Source organism: Loxodonta africana, chromosome 13, assembly GCF_030014295.1.
Source record: "Loxodonta africana isolate mLoxAfr1 chromosome 13, mLoxAfr1.hap2, whole genome shotgun sequence".
Lineage (NCBI taxonomy): Eukaryota > Metazoa > Chordata > Mammalia > Proboscidea > Elephantidae > Loxodonta > Loxodonta africana.
In genome coordinates, this window is record NC_087354.1 from 13,350,833 (window position 1) to 13,373,869 (window position 23,037).

Here is a 23,037-nt window from a genome sequence, read left to right on the forward strand (position 1 = left end):
TAACAGAACTGCTCACCAAACGGCAGTGCTCAGCCTCTGGAAGGTACCTGAAGGGGCCTCTCCTAGCTCCAGAAGCAGCACTAGGTGGTAGGGCTGGCCCAGATGTCACTCTGATCAACCTTGGGCAAAAAGTAAAACCAGGAGCCAGGAACTCCAGAGCTAAAAAGGGTCTCGCAAATGGCCCCCTCAAATTCTCTTGTTCTACAGATGTGGACACGTAGGCTAGGGCCAGACACCCTGCAAAAAGAGGCAGGGCCGGGCTATTCCAAGTCAGGAGCCATTTCTGCAGCACTAAGGTGTGAGTCTGGAGTCCCTGGGTGGTGCAAACTGTTTACACGCTCAGCAGCTAACCAAAAGGTTAGAGGTTCGAGTCTACCCAGGGATGCCTCAGGAGAAAGGCCTGGGGATCTACTTCTGAAAAACCAGCCATTGAAAACCCTATGGCTCACAGTTCTACTCTGACATGTGGCGTCACCATGAGTTGGAATCCGCTCGATGGCAACTAGTTGGTAAGGTGCGAGTGCGTTTTAAAGATCAACAAGCCCATGGGTGATGGCCTGAGTGAGTCTGGAATAGACAGTGACAACGTTTGCCTCCATGGAGAACAACAAAAGCCAAACAAGATGGCCACAGGCTCAAGGTTTACTGATGGTGCTGAGGGGCTTAGAGCTGTAGAAAAACATCCCGGATGCTGGCCGAGTGGACAGATCCCTGGTGACACAGAAGCCACATTCTTACCCACGACATTGGCTGCCAAGGGCGCTACCACCTGGCTGGATCCATGGGCAGCCCTAGAGTCACCCAGAGGCTTAGGGAGCCTCTGCAGAGAAGCGTGGTAAGGGAGGGGAGAGGCCATTGGACGCTGGGCCAGAGGACAGACACAGCCTCAGAAGCAGCTGGAGGGCAGGAGCCCTGCCTTGCTTCTCCTGGCCTCTATCTTTGGGGCTAGATGCGGAGCTGCTAACCGGTTCAGTGTGCTGAGCAACACCAGCTGTCTTTGGAAAAATATTATTCTGGTAAAATATATGTAACAAAAAGTTTGCCACTTTAACCATTTTTAAGCATATGACTTGGGAGCGTTATTCACATCCACAATGCTGTGCAACCATCCTCACGGTTTGTTTCTAAAAATCTTTCATCAGCCAAACAGAAACGCGGTACCCATTGAGCAAGAAGTCCTTACTCTCCCCAATCGCTTGGCGTCCACTAATAAACCTCTGTCTCTATGCATCTGCCTGTTCCAGATGTTTCATATAAGTGGGCTCACACGATATTTGTCCTTTCGTGTCCTAGTTATTTCACTCAGCATAACGTTTTCTAGGCTCATCCATGTTGCAGCATGTATCGGGGCTTTGTTTCTCTTGATGGCCGAGCAACGTTCCATTGTACGAATATAGGGCATTTTGTTCGTCCATTCGTCTGTTGGTGGACATTGGGTTGTTTCTACCCATTGGCTACTGTGAATAGTGCTGCAGTGAACACGCGTGTGCCTGTATCTGTCTGATCCCTTGCTGTCGTGTCCCTGGGTATATACCTAGGAAGCAGAATGGCTGGGTCATGTGGTAATTCCAATGTTTAACTTTTTGAGGAACTGTCGAGCTGCTGTCCACAGTGGCTGCACCATGTTACAATCCCAGCAGCAATGCACAGGGTTTCCATTTTCTCCACATCCTCACCAACACTGGTTATTTTCCATTTTTCTGATAATAGTCGTGTATTGGGCGTGAAGTGGTATCTCATTGTGGTTTGATTTTCTCATTGCTACTTTAATGCCCGTACTTGTGATGCCCTGGCTGTATGTTGGGAACCCGATTCTGATTCCCCAAGACACCCAGCCTGGCTTGTCAGATCAGGGCAGCAGCGGCACTGGTCTCTCAGGGCTACGGAAGGGGTGCAGTCTCCTGGATGGACTAAGCTGGCAAGGAATTGGGGTACACTGACTGCATCAGGGGATCTGTTCTTTTCTTTTTTAGGTGCACAACAAGTACATTCTCATTAAAAATAATTCCGCTTACAGCTGTGTGTGAATTTAAGGGTGAAAAGTCTGTCTCCTCTCATCTTCTCACCCTGCCCCAGGACCAGGCCCAGAGGTGGCTAGAGAAGCCAGGGTAATATTTCTTAGGAATCCTTCTAGTCAATTTACACACACACACACACACACACACACACACTTTTTCTAATGGAATCTTATTATACAGGCTTTCCTTCAGTTTACTTTTTGGTGCTTGAACAATAGGTCATGGACAGCTTTCCTCGCTGGAATTCCACACACCCCTTATTGCAATGGCTGAAAAATGTTTCACAGAATGGAGCTAACATACTTGAAAATATGTCCTTAAATGCTCAGGGAAACCCTGGTGGTGTAGCGGTTAAGAGCTATGGCTGCTAACCAAAACGTCGGCAGTTCGAATCTACCAGGCGCTCCTTGTAAACCCTACAGGGCGGTTCTACTCTGTCCTGTAGGGTTGCTATGGTTGGGATCGACTTGAGGGCAACAGGTACAGGTAAGTGCTCGTGGGATTATTTCCGTAAGTAGTTTCTTCAGAATGGAATTCTGAGTCAAGTTTTGCCGTCTTTGATCGGAATGGCCAAGTTGCCTTCCATTTTAGGAGCAATGTAAGCCAGTGCCTGTTTCCCCATATTCTCAACAACACCAGATTTCAGTCCTCGCCAATCTAACAGACAAAAGCAGAGAGGTCTGATTTCCATTTGAATTCGCATTTCCCTGATTACCAGTGAACTAGGTTAAGCTTACTGGTCATTCAGTGTTTCTCTTGGAGTCGCCCATTTTCCCACCACCATTGAGTTTGCTGTTTTTTCATTGATTTGTAGGAGTGCTTTAAATATGATGACTATTATACCTTTGGAGAGTGGCAGACATTACCCCTGCTCCTCTCCCTGCTTGTTACTTAACTTTTAACCTTGACTATGATGTTGCTTGCCATAGGATGTCTTACATTTTTATTTTATCTATCAATCTTTTCTTCTAAAGCTTCTGAGTTCTATTTATTTAGATATTTATTTGGTTTGAAAACTGGACCAATGACTTTTTTTACTGGTTATTATGTGCTAAAAAGTGGTCCAATTCAGAAGAAAAAAAATCTTATTTTAGCCTCTCAAAGGACAGGTTCATGAGTCTCCATCTAGTGACTGTCACTTTTGTCAGCAGCCTGTGAGAAGGGTTACCTCTGTGGACCCAGTAAAGGCTATCTTGTCGATCTGAGGGTGAGAAGAGATGGCAGCTCCCACTGTGGGCCCAAACCCTGTCACGATGTTCACCACACCTGGAGGGAACCCAACCTGGGGAGAAATAAAGATGGTGGTCAGAGGAAAGGGACAGACCAAGGCGGCCACAGGCTGTGTGTGGGCGGAGAGACCCTGGCCTCAGATGTCACCGAGCACAGCAGCATCCCCCCAGGACATCTGAGCCTGGGCAACACGCCCACCTCATGACCCAGACACAGGTCAGCAGTGGACCCTGAGTCTGCTTGGGTCAGGCGCCCTGGGGCTGTCCTGGTTCAGTCCTCCTGAAGGGCTTGTCTCCTGCTCTCCCTCCTCCCACCCCCGTGTGCAGGCTGAACCAGGGGGAGGCACACGCCCTTCTGCCAGGCAGTGCTTCCAACCCCAGAAGTGTCTGTGAGCAGGCATGCAGTGAGGTCACAAGATGGCGGCACCCCTCCCGCAGCACAGCATCATTGCGGGGGCGGCAGGAAGAACCTTTGGACACAGCCCCCAACACTAAAAGGCATTGAAATATATCCTTCCCAAGCTCCCATTTCTATTTTTTAACAGGACCCATTGATTTTTCCAAGTGGCCACGAGACATTAAAAAAAAGACATTACCCCCCCAAAATTCTTCACTCGTTCAACCTGTAACACCCCAGAACTGCCCCTTCTTGAAGATACCAGTACCGGTTCCTGTGGAGTCAACTCCAAATCATAGCGATCCCCCGTGTGTCAGAACAAACTGCTCCATAGGGATTTCGGTTGTTGATTTTTCAAAAGTAGATCCCCAGGCCTTTCTTCTGAGGCACTCTGGGTGGATTTGAACCTCCAACCTTTCATTTAGCAGCCGAGCGTGTTAACTGTTTGTACCACCCAGACACTTTTTCCAGAAAATAGGCAGTGCTACTTCTTTGGTTTTCACATTCCTGGCCTGGAGCCCTGCACGTACGAGGACTCTTTATTAACGGAGTACACCACAAAATGAACAAGCTTCATTTGTGGGGGTGTGCTCTTCCTCCCATTTCCAGTGACGTACTTAAACACATTCTTTTAGAAAGTCAAGCTTTTAGGACACGGTGCTTGAGTGTTTGGTTTTTCTAGCCACTGTATTTTTAGCAATGGTGATTTTAGAAGTTGTGGGTTAAATCAATGCGAATTAATCATGTCCTACTAGTAAAAGGAAACTGGTCATTGGTTGGCTGTTCCCATCTTGCAGCTAAGCAAGAAAGGGCTAAAAGGTGTGCCCCCACTCGTACCAGCCCAGAACAGATGTGAAATGAATATATCTTTTCTCCCATCTCTCTTTTTGTTCTATCTCTTTTTCTAAATCTTTGCCACATACAAGCTGGAGAGAGAATGACTGAAGTACATTGCCCATTGTGTCTGGGAGGAAGTGTCCCTTTTGGCAGCTTGTTTCCCCAGCTGTAGCTGCCCCTGGGGAGAAGACAGTTGCCTGCGAGCAGAGAACCCTGGGGCAGAGGCACTGGTGTGAGCGTGCACTGCTGCAGCCACTTAGCCCCCAGGAGAAAAAGGGACCGTCTTATACCCCACGAATGCAAAGCCCAGAAAACCTCCCAAATACATGATTCCCTCTAGGGTGACCCTCCTGCAAATTCTTTAGACAAAACATTTGGTCTTAAACCCTAGGTTTGACCCTGTAATAAGAATTAAGTGTTCTCATTAGGATCACAGGGAGGGATGGAGTTTCTTCTAGCTCAGCGACCACAGGAAAGAGAAAGAGGCTGCAGCTGCCAAGCAAAACACGGGAGCCATTCCCGTCCCACTCAACCGTGAACAGGCTGGCACCACCACACAGAGGGCAGTTCAACGGGGCAGCTTTCTCTTGTGGCAGTGGCCTGGTTCCTGGGAGTGGACCGGTTATCAAGAACACATAGTATTTTCTTTTTGGACGTCTTACCTCTTTGATCAGAGAGCCAAGATAAAGGGCTGTGAGGGGAGTCTGCTCAGCCGGCTTCACGACCACGGTGTTCCCACAGCAGAGGGCGGGCGCGAGCTTCCACACCAGCATCAGCAGAGGGAAATTCCACTGCAACAGAGCACACGGGGCCTGGACCCACCCCTGCCCCATCCCAGGTGCCCAGCGACGCCTCCATGGAGGACACTGGCTTGCGTGGTCTAGGCTCAGGGTATAAAGGGTAACATAGGAGTGCACAACGATCAGAGCTGTATTCCCGCCCAGCGCTTCCTAAACTGTATGCTAGGAGATGTTAATAGGTAGTCTTTGCAAAGAGGATTCTGCTGTATGAACACTGCCTTCCCCTCTTGGAGGTTTACAATGCTATGAGCCCATTAAAGGCTCTGAGAAGTCCTGCAGGAACAAGACCTATGTCTCCTAACCCTGGATGCCACAGGTTCATTTTCTCTCCTTACAAAATGCATGCTAACGCCTCCCTGAACTGGTGTTTGGTGAAAGGCACTTTAGGAAATGCTTTTCTCGTCCCTCAATGACAGAAGCAAGGATTCTGAAATTCTAAAACTGTGGTGTTAAAAAGAACAAGCCCTAACACTTACCCAGTGCTCACTGTATGCCAGGCATTGTTCTAAGAACTTTGCCAAAAAAAAAAAAAAATTAGCTCATTTAATCCCTACAAACCTTTATGAGGTGGTACTATCATCATGCCCACTTACAGATGGGGGAGCTGAGGCACGGAAAGGTGAGGTTACTTGCTCAAGGTCCAAGCTGGCTGGCGGCAAAGCCAGGACTCAAGCCATGCTCAGGTCCTGTCTGCTACACGCTGCTTAGAATGTCAGCTTGGATGAGACGGGATGAACCACAAAATTTCCAGGAGAAGCAGATCGCTTGACTCTAACTGTCCCTGAACCTCCCCAAAAGAATCTGTTGGTCTCCTTATGCTCCAAGGAGGCCAAACAGAGAAGGTAATACACAATCCCAGCCCCACAGGGCCAACTAAAGATGGTCTCCTCATGGGACAGCTGGCAGCACCCCCCCAATGTGCGTTTCTCCCCCACCCACCAGCTCTGCCTGCAGTTCCTACCACTAGACAACGAAGACGACAGCCCTGCTCCCAAGGGTCCGTGTGCACTGTTAAGTGATACCCAGTAATTGATCAGCTGCCATCCAGTCATCGGCCCCATTGTGTCAGACTAGAACTGTGCTCCATAGGGTTTTTAATGGTTGATTTTTTGGAAGTAGATTGCCACGCCTTTCTTCTGAGGTGCCTGTGGGTGGATTCGAACCTCTAACCTTTCAATTAGTAGCCCAGCACATTAACCACTTGTACCACCCAGGGACTCCCCATTATATGATATCGGTAATTATTTTAGGGTTCCTTACTAGGGTTTGGGGTTCCTTCATCTTCCCCAACTCCAGCTGTTTAGCTCATAAACACTATCATCTCCCAACCTATAAGCAAACATACAACCTTCTCTTGGCTTTTCACTCTTCGAGAAACTCCCTTCTCTTCTTCTCATCCTGACTTCTTAAAAGAGCTGTACCCACCCATCCAGCACTGTGGCTCCCACTGCACCTGGAACCCCCCTCTAAATACTCTCAGTGAGCAAATCCAAGAGGTGCTTTTCGGTCCTTGTTTTTACTTTCTATGTAGGATTTGACCCCACGGACCAGAGTCTCTTTCTGGAGATATATTCAGTTCTCCACTGGGCTGCTGCTGACCCTGGATGGTTTCCTGTGCCTCTTCACTTCTCGCTCTGTAATCTACACCCCTCCCTGGGCAACCCTCCTACTCACCCAACTGCCTCACCCACCTGACAGATAGGAGCCCCTCTGGACTGTTGGTGAGTACTTTCAGCCCTACACTTTCTTGAGCCCCAGACCCAAACGTGCAAATGTCCATTGAGTCTCTCTTATGGATTGAATTACGTTCCCCAAAAGATACATTGATGTCCTAACCCCTGTACTGGTGAATGTGACCTTATTTGGAAATACGGCTTCTCTTTTGTGAGCAGTTAAGTAATAAGGTCATACCAAAGCAGGGTGGGTCCTGCTCCCTTCTGAGTGGTGGCTTATAAAAGGGGAGAACAGACACAGGGACACAGTCACACGGAGGGAAACAGATGCCAGGTGAAGGTACATTTGAAAGCCATGAATGCCAAGAAACGCCTGGGCTCCCTAGGGCTACCAGAAGCTGGAAGAGACAAGGCAGGACCTTCTCGAGCTCTTCTCCAGCCCACTCTTCATGTGTCTGGCTCACCATCCCCTGCCCCAAACACATGGCAGCATCTCGGCCTTCCCCAGGCACCTGCACAGCTCCCCTGCCAAGTGGGCAAAGTCCCAGCCCTCGGCAGCCCAAGCCACACCCTCTGCCACAGGTGCTCCCCTCTTTTTTGTTTCTCCCCACTAAGCTCTGGCCCTGCCCCTTTTCCTGCCATGCCTTCCCAGTCACCCAGGCACTTCTGCTCCTTCCCCATCCATTCCTGCTGCTTGGAAAACCCTTTCTCCTGCAGAATACGCCTTTCTTACCCTTCAAGACCCAGTTAAGAGACCATCTCCCTAGGGGCACTGGCCTTTCTGACCCATCCAGCTGGACTCAGACATGGGCCTTATTCCCAGGGGTCTGTGTGCTCCATTAAATGATATCAGGAATTATTTCATGGTTTCCCACTAAGGCTTGGGGTCCCCTTGTCTTCCTCAATTCCAATTCATTGCAACTCCTGAACTGGCCCCTTGAGAGTAGGGATGGGGGATGGGGTCTAAGTCAGCTCCATATCCCTCAAGCCCCAAGCTCTATGCCACTGAGAATGTACTCAATTAATGCTGGCCGCAATTGAATCACAGTAGAAATTGGTTCCAAAGTTCCCGGGGGAGGGGCATGGGATCTATTTAGAATGTTTCAAAAAGCTGCCATACTCACGGGAGTGATGGCCCCGCACACGCCTACGGGTTCATGCCTGGTGAAGCACACCACGTTGTCATCTGGAAGAGAGGTGAATAGGGAGAAAGGCACACTCACATCAACCTAGGTTACGAACCCTAAGTATGTAGTAAAAAGACAAGAAAGGAACCAAGAGGCCCACAAGGGTGTCAACTCCACGTCTTGCCCCTGACACCAAGAAGTGATTTTAACTCAAATTCAAAAGTAAAACTTATTAGAAAGAAGAAGAACCAGACCAGCGTCATGTCCTTTTGGGGTTGGGGAGGGTGCCCTGGGGTGAGGGGAAGGCAGAGCCCCAGAAGAGCCACCCATTGAGGCCGTGTCCTGCTGTGGCTTACCTGTGGGGATGGTCCTGCCCTGTATCTTGTCCGCCCACCCTGCAAAGTACCGGAGGGTTTTTATGCAGCCCTCCAGGTCGATGAAAAAGGCGTGAAGGAATGGTTTCCCTGTGTCCATGGTTTCTAGGGTCTGCAATAATAAGAGGACAAACCACCCTCTCAGACACCACTTTCTTTTCTTTTTAACTGTCGGCTTGTAAAAGGTGCGGTGGGGAGGGGCAGAGAACTTAGTCCTTGGATATCGCTCTGTCAAAAAGTAAGACACTAAACTTAGAAGTGAGGATGGCAAGACTTCGGCTCGCTTACTTTGGTTATGTCAGCAGGAAAGACCAATCCATAAAAGGACATCATTGTTGGTAAAGTACAGGGTCAGCAAAAAAGAGGGAAACCCTCCATGAGATGGATTGTCACAATGGCCATAACACAGAGCCCAGCGATGTTTCATTCTGTCACACGTAAGGTTGCCGTGACTCATAGTCTACTCCGCAGCAGCTAATGACGACAAAACTTAAATGAGATCCGTCCCAGGTTGGCAAGGACCGCTTGTACCTCAAAACACCCGGAGCTGGGCAGGGGCAGGGTGGGGGTTCTGGTTACACGTGCCTCTGGGGACCGCTCGGATGTGGGCTGATTTGAAGTCTCACAGGAAGGAGTACACTTCAGCGTTTGATCTTCCGTGGTTGGGAGGAGAATTGGCTCAGCGAGGTGCCCTGGCCCTGGAGGCTCACGTACTCCCGGGAAGACTCAGCGGTGAGCTGGCTGTGACGTGGCCACACCGGGGCCAGCTTCTCAGGACCATCATCTCTCTCATGAAAGAGCCCAGGAAGGCTGGGTCTCTTCCTTCTCTGCCAGGCTGGCCGTGGAGAGAGTGACAGAGCCCCCAGGGGCTGCATCACAGCACAGAGATGTGTTCTTCCCCATCTGCGCTGCAAAGGCTGGATGCAGTGTGGGAACTGAGCTGAGATTCCCTGATGGTGAGTGAGGGAGGTGACTACCCAGGGCAGGGACTGGATAATGGTGGTCAATAGCAGGGTTCTTTTCCACATCCAGCCTGGGTCTAAGAGGGCCCCTTTGTCTTCAGACAAGCAGCCCCAGTGTGCCCAGCACTGAACCTGCCAGTCACCCTTGCAGCAGGAAGTGGCCGCCCTGACACATAGCCCAGGGCTGGATTCTTGTAGCAGCATCAATGGACTGGGAGGATGGTCTACAAAGGAGAAAGGCCACTGTGCGGGCAAGGCTTTAATTCACAGTGCACTGGGACCCTTCTCAGCTCACGCTTGCCCGTGCTCCCTGCTGAGTGTGACACCACGATTCCCCTTTAGAGTGGGGAAACCGAGGCTAACAGAGCCCAGTGACCTGTTCAAGGTCACCCTTGAACTTCCAGCTTTCAACTTCCGGCTAGCACATTACTTCCTGTGGGCTGCTGTCACCCCACACTTGCAACTGGACATGCTCCAGGACAGCAACGCTGGGTGCTGGGGTTCTCTGCTTGATCTTTTCTTCAGGTCTTAGACAAGTGTTCTCTAAACACGAGGCAACAACTTTCTATGGACCTTAGCTAAGTGGTGTTGGGCAGCTCCCTGAATCTCCCCTGGAGGGCTGCATGAAAAAAAAATCTCCCCCCTGCCTCAGTCTCCTCATCTGTAAAATGGGGATAATAATAGTACCTACCTCAGGAGTCCAAATGGTGCAAATGATTAACACACTCGGCTGTTAACCGAAAGGTTAGAGGTTCGGGCCCACCCAGAGATGTCCCGGAAGACAAGCTTGGCAATCTACTGCAGAAAAACCAGCCATTGAAAACCTTACGGGAAACAGCTCTACTCTGACACACACAGGGCCACCATGAGTCAAAGCCGACTCAGCGGCAACTGGCTACCTTACAGAGTTACTGCAAGGGTTAAATGAGTCCGTACCCTCGAAGCCCTGAAAATAGTGCCTGCCCACAGGAAGTGCTAGGTAAGTGTTAAAAATAAGACAGTAATAGCTACCCCGAATATTACATCTTCCCTTTAGGCAGCAGACAGGTGCTTGGCAGTCCTCATCTGGAGACACCAAGGAACAGGGCTGTGAGCTGCTAAAGGTGACAGGCTGATATGGATCTGTGACACAACCCACCCCCCAGAAGACACCACTTGGGGGCTGGGTCAGGCCAATCTGACACCCAATACACTGTACTTTGGGGTCCTATTGATTCACATTCCAAGTTTGAACTTTGTTTTCTCAGGGGAAAGCTAACAATTGCAAATAAGCCAATATGGTCTCCAAGACTAGGCCACTCCAGGCAGTACCTGTGTATCTGTGGCTCCCTCAGCTGCTCTCTGCCCTTTTCTGGGTGGGACAAGGGCGAGCGGGGCAGAGGGCTGGGGCGCAGCGCTGTGGGTGAGTGCCGGGTGTGCAGCTGACTGCTGCCTCCAGGCCCGACACGCCACCTCTCACCGGGTAAGAGAGGTTCTCTGGGCCTCAGTGTCCTGATCTGTGAAGTGGGATATTAAATACTACAGGTTAGGTGCCTACTACAGGCCGGGCGCATGTAAGCAATGGCTATTTTTTTATTATTAACTCAGGCGTATTTGCTTCTTGGAGTGACAGCATGAATTTGCCAGGTTGGACTTATGGAATCTGTCTAAGCAAAACTCAGGTCACAGTACGTTTAGAAAGGAAGTCTTTTAAAAAAAATAACAAAACTGCAGAAGTACATGGGGCTGAACCTGAGAAACCAGGTGTTAGCTACTGTTTGGAGCAGCCACCTCTGAAAACGTGACTGTGGCTCAACCATAATAAGTAAACCACAGCCACTCCTACTTTACTTCCTTCAACATTTTAAGAAAAAAAAAAAAAATGTACTTGCGGACAAATGCGTACGTCACAGCCCTCAGATGCTAAAGAATGAAGGAAAAGTGTGTGGAAACCTGCCCACTACATGGCCATGGCTTAAAAAAAATGGGGGCTCAGAATGGGGCTCACATCAGAGAGTAAACAGTGAAGCCTCCTCTTTGGGAGCCCCAAACAATAGCCTAAGAGCTCAAATGTAGGACCAGGGGGCCTCAGCAAGGGAGAGAGGTCCGGGGCTGCCGATCCCCCACATCTGTTCCCAAGCACTCATACAGATACAAATACCCAACTCTGTGGGAACCATGGCCCAGCATGAGAACATGACCAAAGAGGCACTTTCCGGTATGAAAACGCAGGAAACCATATCAAGGTGGGGAGTGAGGCACCTTGCCCTGTGATGTGGTCAAGGGCTTTCAAAACCATATTTGCCAGCCTTCTCTTGTCCCTTTCATGTCATGGCAGAGAGCTGGGTCTGATTTCTTGTGCGCACAAGGTCCAGGTGGCGGATAGAGGTGCTAGGACGAGTCCAGCGGTCCTCCAGCTTGTCTGCTTTCAGAACACAGTGGCGGGAAGGTGGCTTTTCGTGCACGGTTTCCTAAGATGATACCGACCCTTGAGGACAGGGTGGGAGGGTGCCCAGGGCACATCCTCTCCCATTTGGTATTAGTCCACACGGACATTGCAGATGAATGAGCTCATGCCGGGTGAAAACAGAAATGTTTTTGAAAAAGCCAGTCTGGCAGCTTGAGAGTTGAGGCTGGCTTTCGTGCCAGGAAGAAGCCAGAGGCTCTGTGGAGACAGCATTTACTCTGGGCGGGTGCTACCCTCACCCTGATGTGGGCAAGCATTCCACGCAAGATTGGCAAAGGCAGGAGGAAGGAGCACTTGGGCTTCTGTGCGAATGCACCCTTAGAGAAAGGCACCTGAGAGCAGAACATGAGCGCTCCTCAAGATGAGGTCAGACCGCCACCCTTGGCCCCTAAGAAATAAATTCCGGAACAAAAGCAATTTTAGATTCCTTGCTCTCCACGTTCTTTCACAGGATGGTCACAATATTGCCTGTTCTCACATCAGATCAAGAAAGGACAGAACCAGGTTTCCAAATCCAAGGCTGAAAAGATTTCCTCTCTGAACTTGGCCTCAAAAAAAAAAGGTTGGGAGTAATTTTAAGGAGGAGCGATTCCAGGCCTGGATGAGCAGGTTGCAAAGGCCCTCAAGGCACCTCTGGTCACCCACCTCAAGACCCAAGGAAGGTCTGAGATCCCATTAAAGAACACGTTTACGACTTATGAAAGCCTTGCCAGCCCATTGTGTGGAAGCCACCCAAGCTCGTGGGATGGGCTGAAGTCATCTCCCTATTTTACAGCTGAGGAACTAAGGTGCCTAGAAATTACTAGCCAGGAGGGCATGTAGCTGGAGTTAGAACCTAGGATAGCATTTTAGGTTTATTATTTTATTAATAATAGCTATCATCTATTTCGTGCTTACTAAATCTCCCAAGGGTTTTAAATGTATTAGTCTCGCAACACTTAAACACCTTTATTAGTGACACTTTACATAGAAAGGTTAAGCAACTTGTCCAAAGTCGCAGAGTAAGTAAGTGGCAGAGCTGGGATGTGAACCTAGATCTTTCACATTTTGAGGGTTCCTGTAACCAGGTTATCCTGCTCTTACTACCATGCCGCACACACTTACCACTGCCCAGGTCAGGGGTGATACCGGGGATTGTTCTAGCTGATGCTGGACAATTTTTCTGTTAAGTGGTGGTATTTATTTTAACGAGTATTGGGAAAAAACAAGTAGCACATTAAACCTGTGATTTCATGAATCCTGTCACTTCTGGTGAGGTGAAATCTAAGTTTAAAAGGGAGTTAGCGTAAAGACAAACGTTAAGTACAGAAATGCACAGGTAGTACCAAGATATGGCCAGAGAGCTACAGCCTAAGAACCGAACAGACCCACCGCCACGTAAAGCCAGTGCCCTCCACCGAGTTCCCTCCCCCGCCCTCGGCCAAGGCCTGCCCCGGTGGGGTGAGGTGGGGTGAGTGGGGTGGGCGCGCGCACTCACGGCCAGAACAGTGCGGTCCCTCTCCATGAGGTCCGCCAGCTGGTGCAGCAGCTGGCCCCGGCTCAGGGCATCCATCCGGCGCCATGGTGAGCCCCGCTGGAAGGCGGCTTGGGCGGCCTCCACCGCCTTGTCCACGTCGGGCTGCGGGGCCAGAATAACAGACAGCGGGTGTCACCTTCTAATGTAACCATGGCTTGGAAAGTCTGTGCGGTCAGTCACAGAGGACAGCAGCGCCTGTGCCTCTGCTGGGAGGTACCCAATAAGGGGGGAAGGCAGGTGGGTGGAGAGCCGCTGCCACTTGTTAAATTCTACAGTGACCTAGAAGTAACTTTTTTCTGATTAGAAAAGCATTTAAAAATATTGTAAAATACCTTTATTATAATATAAAATATAATTTAGTATAATATATGTAATATACAAAAATATATATCATAATTTACAAAATTATACATAACGTAATATAATATGTATGTTGTTTTCTGTGCCGTGGATTCGATTCTGACTCTTAGTGACCTATAGGACAGAGTAGAACTGCCCTATAGGGTTTCCTAGGCTGTAATCTTTACAGGGGAGCCCTGGTGGAGAAGTGGCTAAGCATTCAGCTGCTAACCAAGAGGTAGGCAGTTTGAATCCACCAGCTCCTCCCTGGAAACCCTGTGGGACATTTCTACCCTGTCCTGTAGGGTCACTATGAGTCGGAATGGACTCAAAGGCAATGGGTTTGGTTTTTTAAAAATCTTTACAGGAGCAGATAGCCAGGTCTTTTCTCCTTCTGGGCCACCGGTGGGTTCCAGCCACTGACCTTTCTATTAGCAGCCAAACTAGCACTTTAACCATTGCTCCATCAGGGCTCCCTATGATATGTATATTATATTTTTATACATAATATGTGTTTCTTATAAATATGTTATTTTTACATATCGTATATTATTAAAAAATAAATATTTTAATTTTTTAATAATTATATATTGTATTATATCAAACAGGTAGTCCTGACTTACGCTGTATTCAAGTTACAACGAATGGCACTTATGACCACTTACAACTGTCCATCTTTCTTGTTGTTGTTTTTCTACATCGTATCACTTGTTATATATGCTACGTACAATATGCAGTATGTAATTTGCTGACGCCATCATATCCGTAAGTTTATATGTAATGTTTCCAACCCCCAAAGACAAATAAAGATCAGATTTATAAAGATACTGATAATAAAAGACAATAATAATGAAAACTTTAAAAAAAATGAGGATAAGACTTAATATCAGAATTGACTGACGACGGAATAGTGGGAAGGGAGCCTGGTTGTTAGTCAGGGGCTACCTGTATTATATTATACTATAATACTGTAAAATATCTATAAAAATCTTCTAAAATCTCTTAAGTATTTTTCTGGATGACCCAAGTAGGAAAAGATTTCCACTTACTAGAAGACTTGAACACACACAATCCCTAATCCCACAGTTCACAAAATAGGTGGGAAATATCTGTCTTTACATTTTATACCTGCTGAAAACTGTGTTCCAACAGGGGGAACAGGGGAGTAAGTCCTTCTCTGGACCTGAGAGCTGGCCGGGTTGGAAAAGTTGGCAGACAGGTAAGTACAGCTGCTATTGTTTAGCCCTTTTCCCCTCAGCCTCCCCCCAAGTTATACACCATTTTATAGACAGGGGTCTTTTCTGCACTAGTAGAATTACAGTAGAGTCTCCTTAAAAAGAAAGAAGTGAGAGCTATTTAGAGTAATGTCACTCATCTTATTTTTATTTATGGGCCATCATGAATATTAGCTCATCTTCCAGGCCCCTCTGGATCTCCAGCAGGAGCAGACATTGCATACAGTCAGGAGTGGCTCCCCCAAGACCCTACTCCAATCTTTCTTTTCCTTTTAATGATAACTATTATAGTGTTGCTGTGAGTCGGAATCAACTCAATGGCAATGGGTTTATTTATTTTATTATTGGAGACTTGGAGCCCTGATGGTGCAGTGGTTAATAGCTTGGCTGCTAACCAAAAGGTTGGCAGTTCGAATCCACCAGCCGCTCCTTGGAAACCCTGTGGGGCAGTCCTACTCTGTCCTACAGGGTTGCTATGAATCGGAATCAACTCGATGATGGCAATGTTTTTTTTTTTTTTTAATTACAGACTTTTCAGGACTTAGTAATTTACAAATAATAATTACTAAAAATAAAAAGTTTCCAATGCGTCTATCCCCACCCTACCCCAGAGCTCCTCTAAAGCTTGCTTGGGGGAGAGCAGAAGCTTTGGCAAAGGAGATATTGGGACCTTGAATTCCTCGTCAGGGCTCTGGCCTGGAGGCCAGCTTTGCCAGGACCCCTCCAGCTGCAGCTGCAGAGGAGGGGGTGGCCTCTCTGTGTGTGCTCTAGGGGGTGTCACCTAGACCAAGGGAAAACAGGCGGCTGGGGCCAGGGCCTCATTCTCCTCTCCTGCACCTGTGCAGCCCCATCCCTGGAATCTCTAGCTTGGAATCCCACTCAGCACCATGCCACCTCCCCCTGCCCGCATGCCCTGATGTCTCTGTAAACAGAGCTTAGAATGAGGCACTGCACATAGGTCCCTACACACGGAACCCGTGTGTTGCACACCTCTGATAAAAGTACCGCTGGTGGAATAAAATTCAAGCCTACACTCTGTATTTGACAGTCACCCTATCTAAGTTCAACATGAACAGTACACTTGCTATGAATGTCAAAGGAGCACTCTAGCGGCTGAGTGTCCTTCTCTGCAACAATTCTTATATGCAAATGTACTTTGACCTTGAAATTTATAAAGAGCACACCCACAAGTTTCTTAATTTCTACATTATAGTATATGCCCTGCCCTACGAAATAGGATTACTTTACATGATCATGTAAGTTTCAGGTAGAAAAGAGATCTGTCAGTTATGTGATGTTATCACCTCCCGTCACCTGGTCAATGAGTCTTTTTTTTTTTTTTTCCTTCAAGCCTATTTTTTAAGTATCTCCTGCTAGAATGCTACAGTTTTGTGAAACACGTTAGCCGGAAATGCGTTCTGGAAAGATTCTTTAATGCCTCCAGGTTCAAATAATTGATAAAAACCTTTCCTTGAGCCATGTGATGAGGGTAGCTGAGGTCATCCTCATAGATGGAGAAACATCTATCAGAGGAGAGGGGCTGGGGTTTGCAGCAGGCGTCGTAATTGATCCCATTCTGGGCCATGTGTCTGCTGAGTGCAGCTAGCCCCTGCCCCAGGCTGAGTGTGGGCCAATTCTGTCTGATAGCTGAGCCAAACCGTTTCCTCATCCTTTACTGGTCTGTAATTGAATTACTTAGAAAAATAAAAAATAAAAAGCACCCACCTTATCTCCTTCTTCCACTTCACATATTTTCTCTACAGTTGAAGGGTTATATGTGGCAAACTTTTTTCCACTCTTGGATTCGTGCCATTCGTTGTTGATAAATATCTAACCAGGAAAGAAGGTTGCAATGCATTAGGTTTAAATCAAAATCATATTATTTTAACATGTGAAGAACCTTAGGTAACGTCTTGTCTGACCCTTCCCCACTTCCTGCCTGCCTGCCCCCCTGTGCTCAGAGTTCTGTGGCTAACCAGGAGTGGACTTAGAATTTGAATCCACGTCTCCCAGCTTGTAATACATCTTTGGAGAATTAGCTTTTGTCATAATAAAACTAATATAATTTTTTTTCTAAAATGGTCAAAAAAAATTTTTTTTAGCAATACCATGGATTTGCAGAGGAATAGTTTAATTTATTAAAGGTTGTAAATTGAATTCCACATCCTCATAGAGTTTGCAGGAAGATTAAATGGGTTCATACATATATAAAGCGCCAAACAATCTGCCTGCCCCCGAGGCACCGAAGCGTTCCCTTTCTCCCCTTTCCTGTCGCCACCCGTGAGGAGATCACCAGGAACCCACTTTTCACAAGGATCTTAGCAGAACCCATTTGTCTTCGTTAATGCGCATCAGAACCCTCTCCCCGCTTTTTACAATGTCTACGTTTACATTGAGCGTAATTAAGCAAGGTGGACTTTGGTTTTGGAAGACAAAGATAAAAACGTGGGTTACAAAATTTTTGGGTTATATTAAGAGATGTAAAAAACAACCTTTTATACCATTTACATCCAGACCCAAGAATTAACCAGAACACAGAACACAGCCGAGAAAGAGAACATTAAAAAAAAAAAAAAAAGAATTCACAAAGTCCATGCACTGATCTGTATGAACTAGTCACCTCATTGACTTGAAATTCTAACAGCTTTGAAAGGATCACATCAATAGAGAGAAGGGCTTCTGGAAAAGAAGTAGGAAGAGAGGTGACCGATCCCATATAAAACACATTCTGATGGTGTGGTGGTCCCAGCTGTCCAGGGAGAGGACACAGCCCTTCTGTAACACCTTGTCCTCAAAGCCCACTCAGGGTGAGAAAGGCACCAGTTACGGAAACGCGTGAGATGCTTCAGAAGCACTTCCGTCACCCTGAGCTGCTCTTCAAGCCTTGAGTTCAAACTACCTGGTAAAGTCAGTTTATCCCAAACTCAGTAACAGTTTAACCCAAAGACTAACGATTCTCACCCCTGAGTATTGCATTAAAAAAAAAAATATATATATATATATATATATATATAGCTGTTGACTCTTTGGTCATATAAATGACCGAAGGTTCAACCGCTATTTTAAAGCATAGATTGCACAGTTGGGGTGGGGGGGCAGGGAGATGAAGTAAATATTAGCGAAACAACTAGAACGGAAACAATGAGAAGGTTGACGCAATGTGAAGAATGTAACCAATGTCAATGATCATTATGTCTAGAAGCCATGGAACAAGAGCAGATTTTCCTGTGTACACTTTCACCAAAAATAAAATTAAATAAACAGAACAAGCGGCAGCATTTCCATCAAATGAAATACCGGCAGTAATTTGTAAGTATGGAACTATCTCATCAGAGCCCATTTCCATATCCCTTGCTCCTCTTCAGATTCTTTAAATTGTGTCACTACCAGGGCTAATTTAGATTATTGTGAAATGTATTCATTTGGAACACTCGACTGCCAGCAATGACAGATGAGAGAGGGGACTGTTTCGTCAGATGTGTGGGTTGGTTATGTTCCCTGGAGCAGGCTTTCCGGCATGGATTCCGAAGCACACCAGGAAGGAAGCCTCAGCTGGAAGCTACTGGTGAGCCCCGTTTTGCTAGCTCTCAGTGGAAAGCCAGGAGATCCATGTCCATTGGGTACAATATAGAAGACAGGCTCTGGGTGGCCAGGTGGGCAAGATCACCCTCTCCCAGTGTGGGATCCAGAGCTGAGAGCACCCCTGACCAAGTGGGATGTGCTCACCCGACTCCTCAAAGCTCAGCACCTATAACATGAGGCCAGGCCCCCAGGGAAGCACGTGAGGGAGAGGCCAGGCTACAATTACAGGTTTATTCTTTCAGCTGAAACCAAATCCAAGAGTTCACTTTTGCCGTCCAGCAAGTAATCACTCAGTAACAGCAAGAAATTAGTAAGTGGAGAAGAGGAATTCAGTTAGCATGGGGAGGGAAGTGCAGCAGGCAAGAGGAAGATGAAATTTCGTGGGTTAGATAATAGACCGTCAGTGAAAATTGCTGATTCTAGGTTCTTCTTGGTATCAGTTCCAGGAGGCAAGGAAAATGAGAAGGCGGCGCGGAAGAGAATATAAATAAGGGGGATAGAAACAGAGTGCAATGATCAGATGTCTGTTATACTTCATCTCCAAGCATGTGCCTCCAAAAAACCCATTATTTGGTTGTTCATAACATTGATTCATAAGTCCTCTCCAACCAGCAACTTTAAAGAGAAATTCAGACTGCTTGATTCTCACCCTATTTTCCTATTACGATATTTCCAATTTAGCAAAAAAAAATTTTTTTTCTTTATACTATACTAAAAAGGAATCCCATAAGTGGTTTTTGCTGTTGACTTTCTCTCCAATAACACAACACAAAAACACATATTAGGAGGGCATCAGTGACAGTGGTCTGTCAATTATGTTTTATTTGTTGAACCCTGAGTTAGTATAAAGGGTCGGGAGAAGGTCTGTCCTCCTTGACTTGTGAGTTTGTATGAAACAAGCCTTCCAGAGGTATAATAATGTAGAGGGAGTTTGCATTTTACAGAAGGAGCAGAGCGACATGGAGCCAGGTCGGGTTGGAACACCACAGCTATTGTGAGGTGGCAGCTGCCTGAGTGGAGATGAAGATGATGATGGCAGCCACACGAGTAAACTCTGCGGCCGCCATTTTTAGTAACTTCCATCCAACTCTCAGGCTGCTCAGCTAAACTCAAAAGCAAGCATGCTTTCAGGGTATTTATATAGGAGCTTTCAAAAACGGAGATTTAGGTAATTTTATTTTTCATAAGAAAGAAAATAAAGCAGGTGTTTTAATGAACCAGAAAACCTTAAAGAGAATCTATGCTACTAGAAGAAATTTTATAGGGAAAGGAAGAGGCCCCATAAAGCAAAAAAGGTTGCTACCTCTGAAACCCCTACTCATGAGAACCACACAGCATGACCCTACAGAGTCCCAAGTGAAAATGCAAGGACCAGTTAAGGGGCTCTGACAAAGCCTTCCTTCTGGAAGCTGGGCCACCCTGGAAAGTGGCACTGCCGAGGCTGGGCTGGATGGACCATCTGCGGTGCGTCCTCCACCAGCAAGAAGCACCATGAGTCAGTTTTGAAAAATAAGACTCATACACTCCACCCCTCCCTGCTGCCTGCCCCAGGACTCCACTCTGCAATCCTGTTTCTCCCACTTACTCTTTCTCTGGGCCTCTGGCTTCCCTCTGTGGGCGGAGGCTCCCTAAGCACTGTGAGGCTGCCCATCCCACAACCTGCTATGCTGAGGCCTATGCAGAGGTGGGCCAGGAGCAAGGCAGTGGCCCACACCCCAGGTGAGGAGGGCCTTCTCACTTCCGGCAGCCCCCTAAGGATCCTGGTTTACCAGCCCCTTCCACCTCACTGCCTTTCCTCAGCTTTAATCACACACACATCTTTTTTTTTTTTTTTGCTCAACTAGCAAAGTGGGGGATGCATGAAGCTGGCAGACACTCATTGCTCTGCGAGCCTTCCGAGATCCTCCTTCATAAGGGCTGCACTTGGACTTCTCAGTGGTCTTAAAGAAGACAGAAACAATTTCATATCAGAGCTGATCACCTTGCCAAGACCAAGAAGCTGAAGAGTAAACGGACAATAACGTATTAACTTTCTGGTTTCTATACAGTTCTTTTTAATTCTGAGGGGTTGGGGCAGGAGAGACACCCACCACCAACAGTGTTCCCTACTAACGTTCCCACCATTACGGTCTAAAAAATTAAGGTGATATTCTCAAGGCTGCCAGAATTCGTGTTGGAATTTTTGCTCTAAAGAAACTACATTAAAAATAATCTCCAGAGTTTGCTGTAATGTGTCTCGGTCAATTACAGAGGCCGCTGAAAACACTTAATTGAAATGTCATGTGATCAGTGGCAAGGCCGACTTTGGGAATTAAGTGCCAAGTAATCAAAATCTGAAGGCCACACGTAAAGGCGCGACGTTTTCGCCGCTTGATTAAAACTATTTGAGAGACATAATTGCTATTTTTGAAAGTAAAGTTGACGCGAGAATTTTCTAAGTGCTGTCAGCCGGAATTGGGGGGCATGGATAAGATGCAAAACCTCAAGAAGAGCCTAGGTTGGGAAAAGTGAGTCCGAAAGCAGTTCTCAGCCTGCGCCCTGGTCAGTGCCCTCATCCCCAGCCGGGGCCGAGCAGCGCGCACCGGAACTGCCTCGGCTCTCTGTGCAGCTCACCCACCGCCCCGAGCCGGGGCTCACCACCTTCCTTTTTGCCCCGGCAGGTGATGTCACTGCTCTGTGGCCGCTTCAACCTCCCAGCCCACAGCGCAGAGAAACTGAGAGCCGCAGGGCCCCGAGGCGCGATAGGCCCGGGCGCTCCGACCTTTCCAGCCGCTGGGATCGCGCTCCTGGTCCGTAAACATCAGGACCTCAGCGGCTAGGGGCAGTTTCACTACGCAAGCACCTTCCCACTTCCCCTAGTTTTCCTGGTAACCTGGGTCCAAGCTAAACAGAAAGTGCCCGACGTTTCCCCGTCGCTCCAGACGACATGCCCCTTAAGTATCCCAGTTGCAGCTCCGGATGTGGTCAGTCCTCTCAGAGCTGCTCTTCGCTGACTCTCCCGAAGCCCGACCGGTTCAGCCTAGGAAACCACCCCCGGGGGCCTGCGGGGGACCACCGCGCCCTGGACACCCGCCGGCAGCGCACCTCCGCTCGCGTTCCATGCGGCGCTCTAGGGGAACCTCCGGGCCGCGCCACCTCCGCCCGCCGCGAGGCTTGGAGGGCCGCCCGCCAGCCCGCCTGCGGCGCAGACCGCGGAGCCCACCCCCGGACCGCTGTAGGCGCGCGGGGCGCGGGTTCCCTCCCGTGATGCCCGGCGTGGGCGCGGCTTCGCGGGGACCCGGCGAAGGGCTCGGCACCGGTCTTGCAGCGCCCGAAGGAGGCCGCCGAGGGACCGCCTCCAGCAGCCCGGGCGGCCTCGGGGGCCGAGCGCGTAGCTCCGGCCTGCTAGCCCCCCGGCCCTGCCTGCCCCGTCTCCCCGGGAGCGCATGACCCTCTCTTCCCGGGCCAGGCTGCCCAGCGCGGGGCCGGGCGGCCGTCGGGTGGGAGGGGCGCCCGCCTCACCTTGGTGAATTTGACCTCCAGGTTGCGGATGGGGCGCGGTAGGGCAGACGGTTTTCTGTCGGGCTGCCCGTTCTCCACGGCCCCGTTGGTGGTGGCCATGGCTGCTCACGCTCCCGCCGAGGCGCCCGAGTCTGTGGCGCGCCGGTTCCGTTCCGGGCACTGCGCAGCCTGCTCTCGGGGTGACAGCTCCACTCGGCTTTATGAAGCGCCCCACGCCTCCCACCCGAGGGGGCGTCTAATTGGCTGCAGGACAGTGAGGAAGGGAAGGAGGGCGGGCGGGCGGGAGGGAGGAGAGGGGGCCCGCCCGCCCTCACTCCACCCCGCCCGCGGCCCCTGCGAGAGCCAGGCCACCCCCCGCCCCGGCCCGGGTGCCGGCTGAGGTGCCGCGCGCTCCCCTACCCGGAGACTGCCCTAGGACTAGCTCCCCGAAGCGCCGCCCGGGCCCTGGAAGTCCCAGGGCTCCGCCTGCAGCCGGGGCAGGGAGATGGGGTGCGCAGTCAGGCAGGTTCATCTGCGGCACCTGCCGCCCCCTCCCCGCCGCCACTCCGCGCAGCCTCCCACCTTTGCGCACTCGCCTGGGGGCTGAGGCTCCCGGCCGGAGGCCCCACGTCGCTGCTCCACGTGCCTTGGCCCACAGTCCGGCCGCCAGGTCCTGGCTCTGAGGACACACTGCCGCCGCGGCACACCTGGTCCGAGCCCGGGACCGCCGGCAGACGCGCCCTGGTCCTGCCTGGCTGGCCCGGAATTGCCCTTCGGCCTTGAAACTTAACCCGCCAAGGGCAGAAAGGCAACGGTAAAGCGTTCCGTCCTTTCTCCATCGTGCTATTGAGCTGCCCATCCATCGCAGCTGCACACCGCCCTCCAGCCCAGGCCCCCTGGAATACAATTATTTTGATTTTTAAAATGCATAAATTACGCCTCTATTAAAAATGAAGAAAAAGAAAGTACAGGAGATCTTTGTAGCGAATTTTTTTAAGAGTTGAAACACTTGCCGCATGAAT

The 23,037-nt window shown here is 49.2% G+C and overlaps 1 protein-coding gene across 1 annotated transcript in view; it reads right to left on the bottom strand.

Annotated features, from left to right (window-relative positions):
- Window positions 1-22,187, bottom strand: part of ALDH1A3 (aldehyde dehydrogenase 1 family member A3) — a 42,423-nt gene extending 20,236 nt beyond the window's left edge. Inside the window, exons 1-7 of the mRNA XM_064296243.1 lie at window positions 22,037-22,187; window positions 16,679-16,783; window positions 13,341-13,481; window positions 8,438-8,567; window positions 8,079-8,140; window positions 5,144-5,272; window positions 3,187-3,300 (exon numbers count right to left, since the gene is read on the bottom strand). Of these exons, the coding sequence (XP_064152313.1) occupies window positions 3,187-3,300; window positions 5,144-5,272; window positions 8,079-8,140; window positions 8,438-8,567; window positions 13,341-13,481; window positions 16,679-16,783; window positions 22,037-22,135 (780 nt within the window). The 5' untranslated portion in view covers window positions 22,136-22,187. The remainder of the gene's footprint in view (window positions 1-3,186; window positions 3,301-5,143; window positions 5,273-8,078; window positions 8,141-8,437; window positions 8,568-13,340; window positions 13,482-16,678; window positions 16,784-22,036) is intronic.
- Window positions 22,188-23,037: the final 850 nt, after the last annotated feature.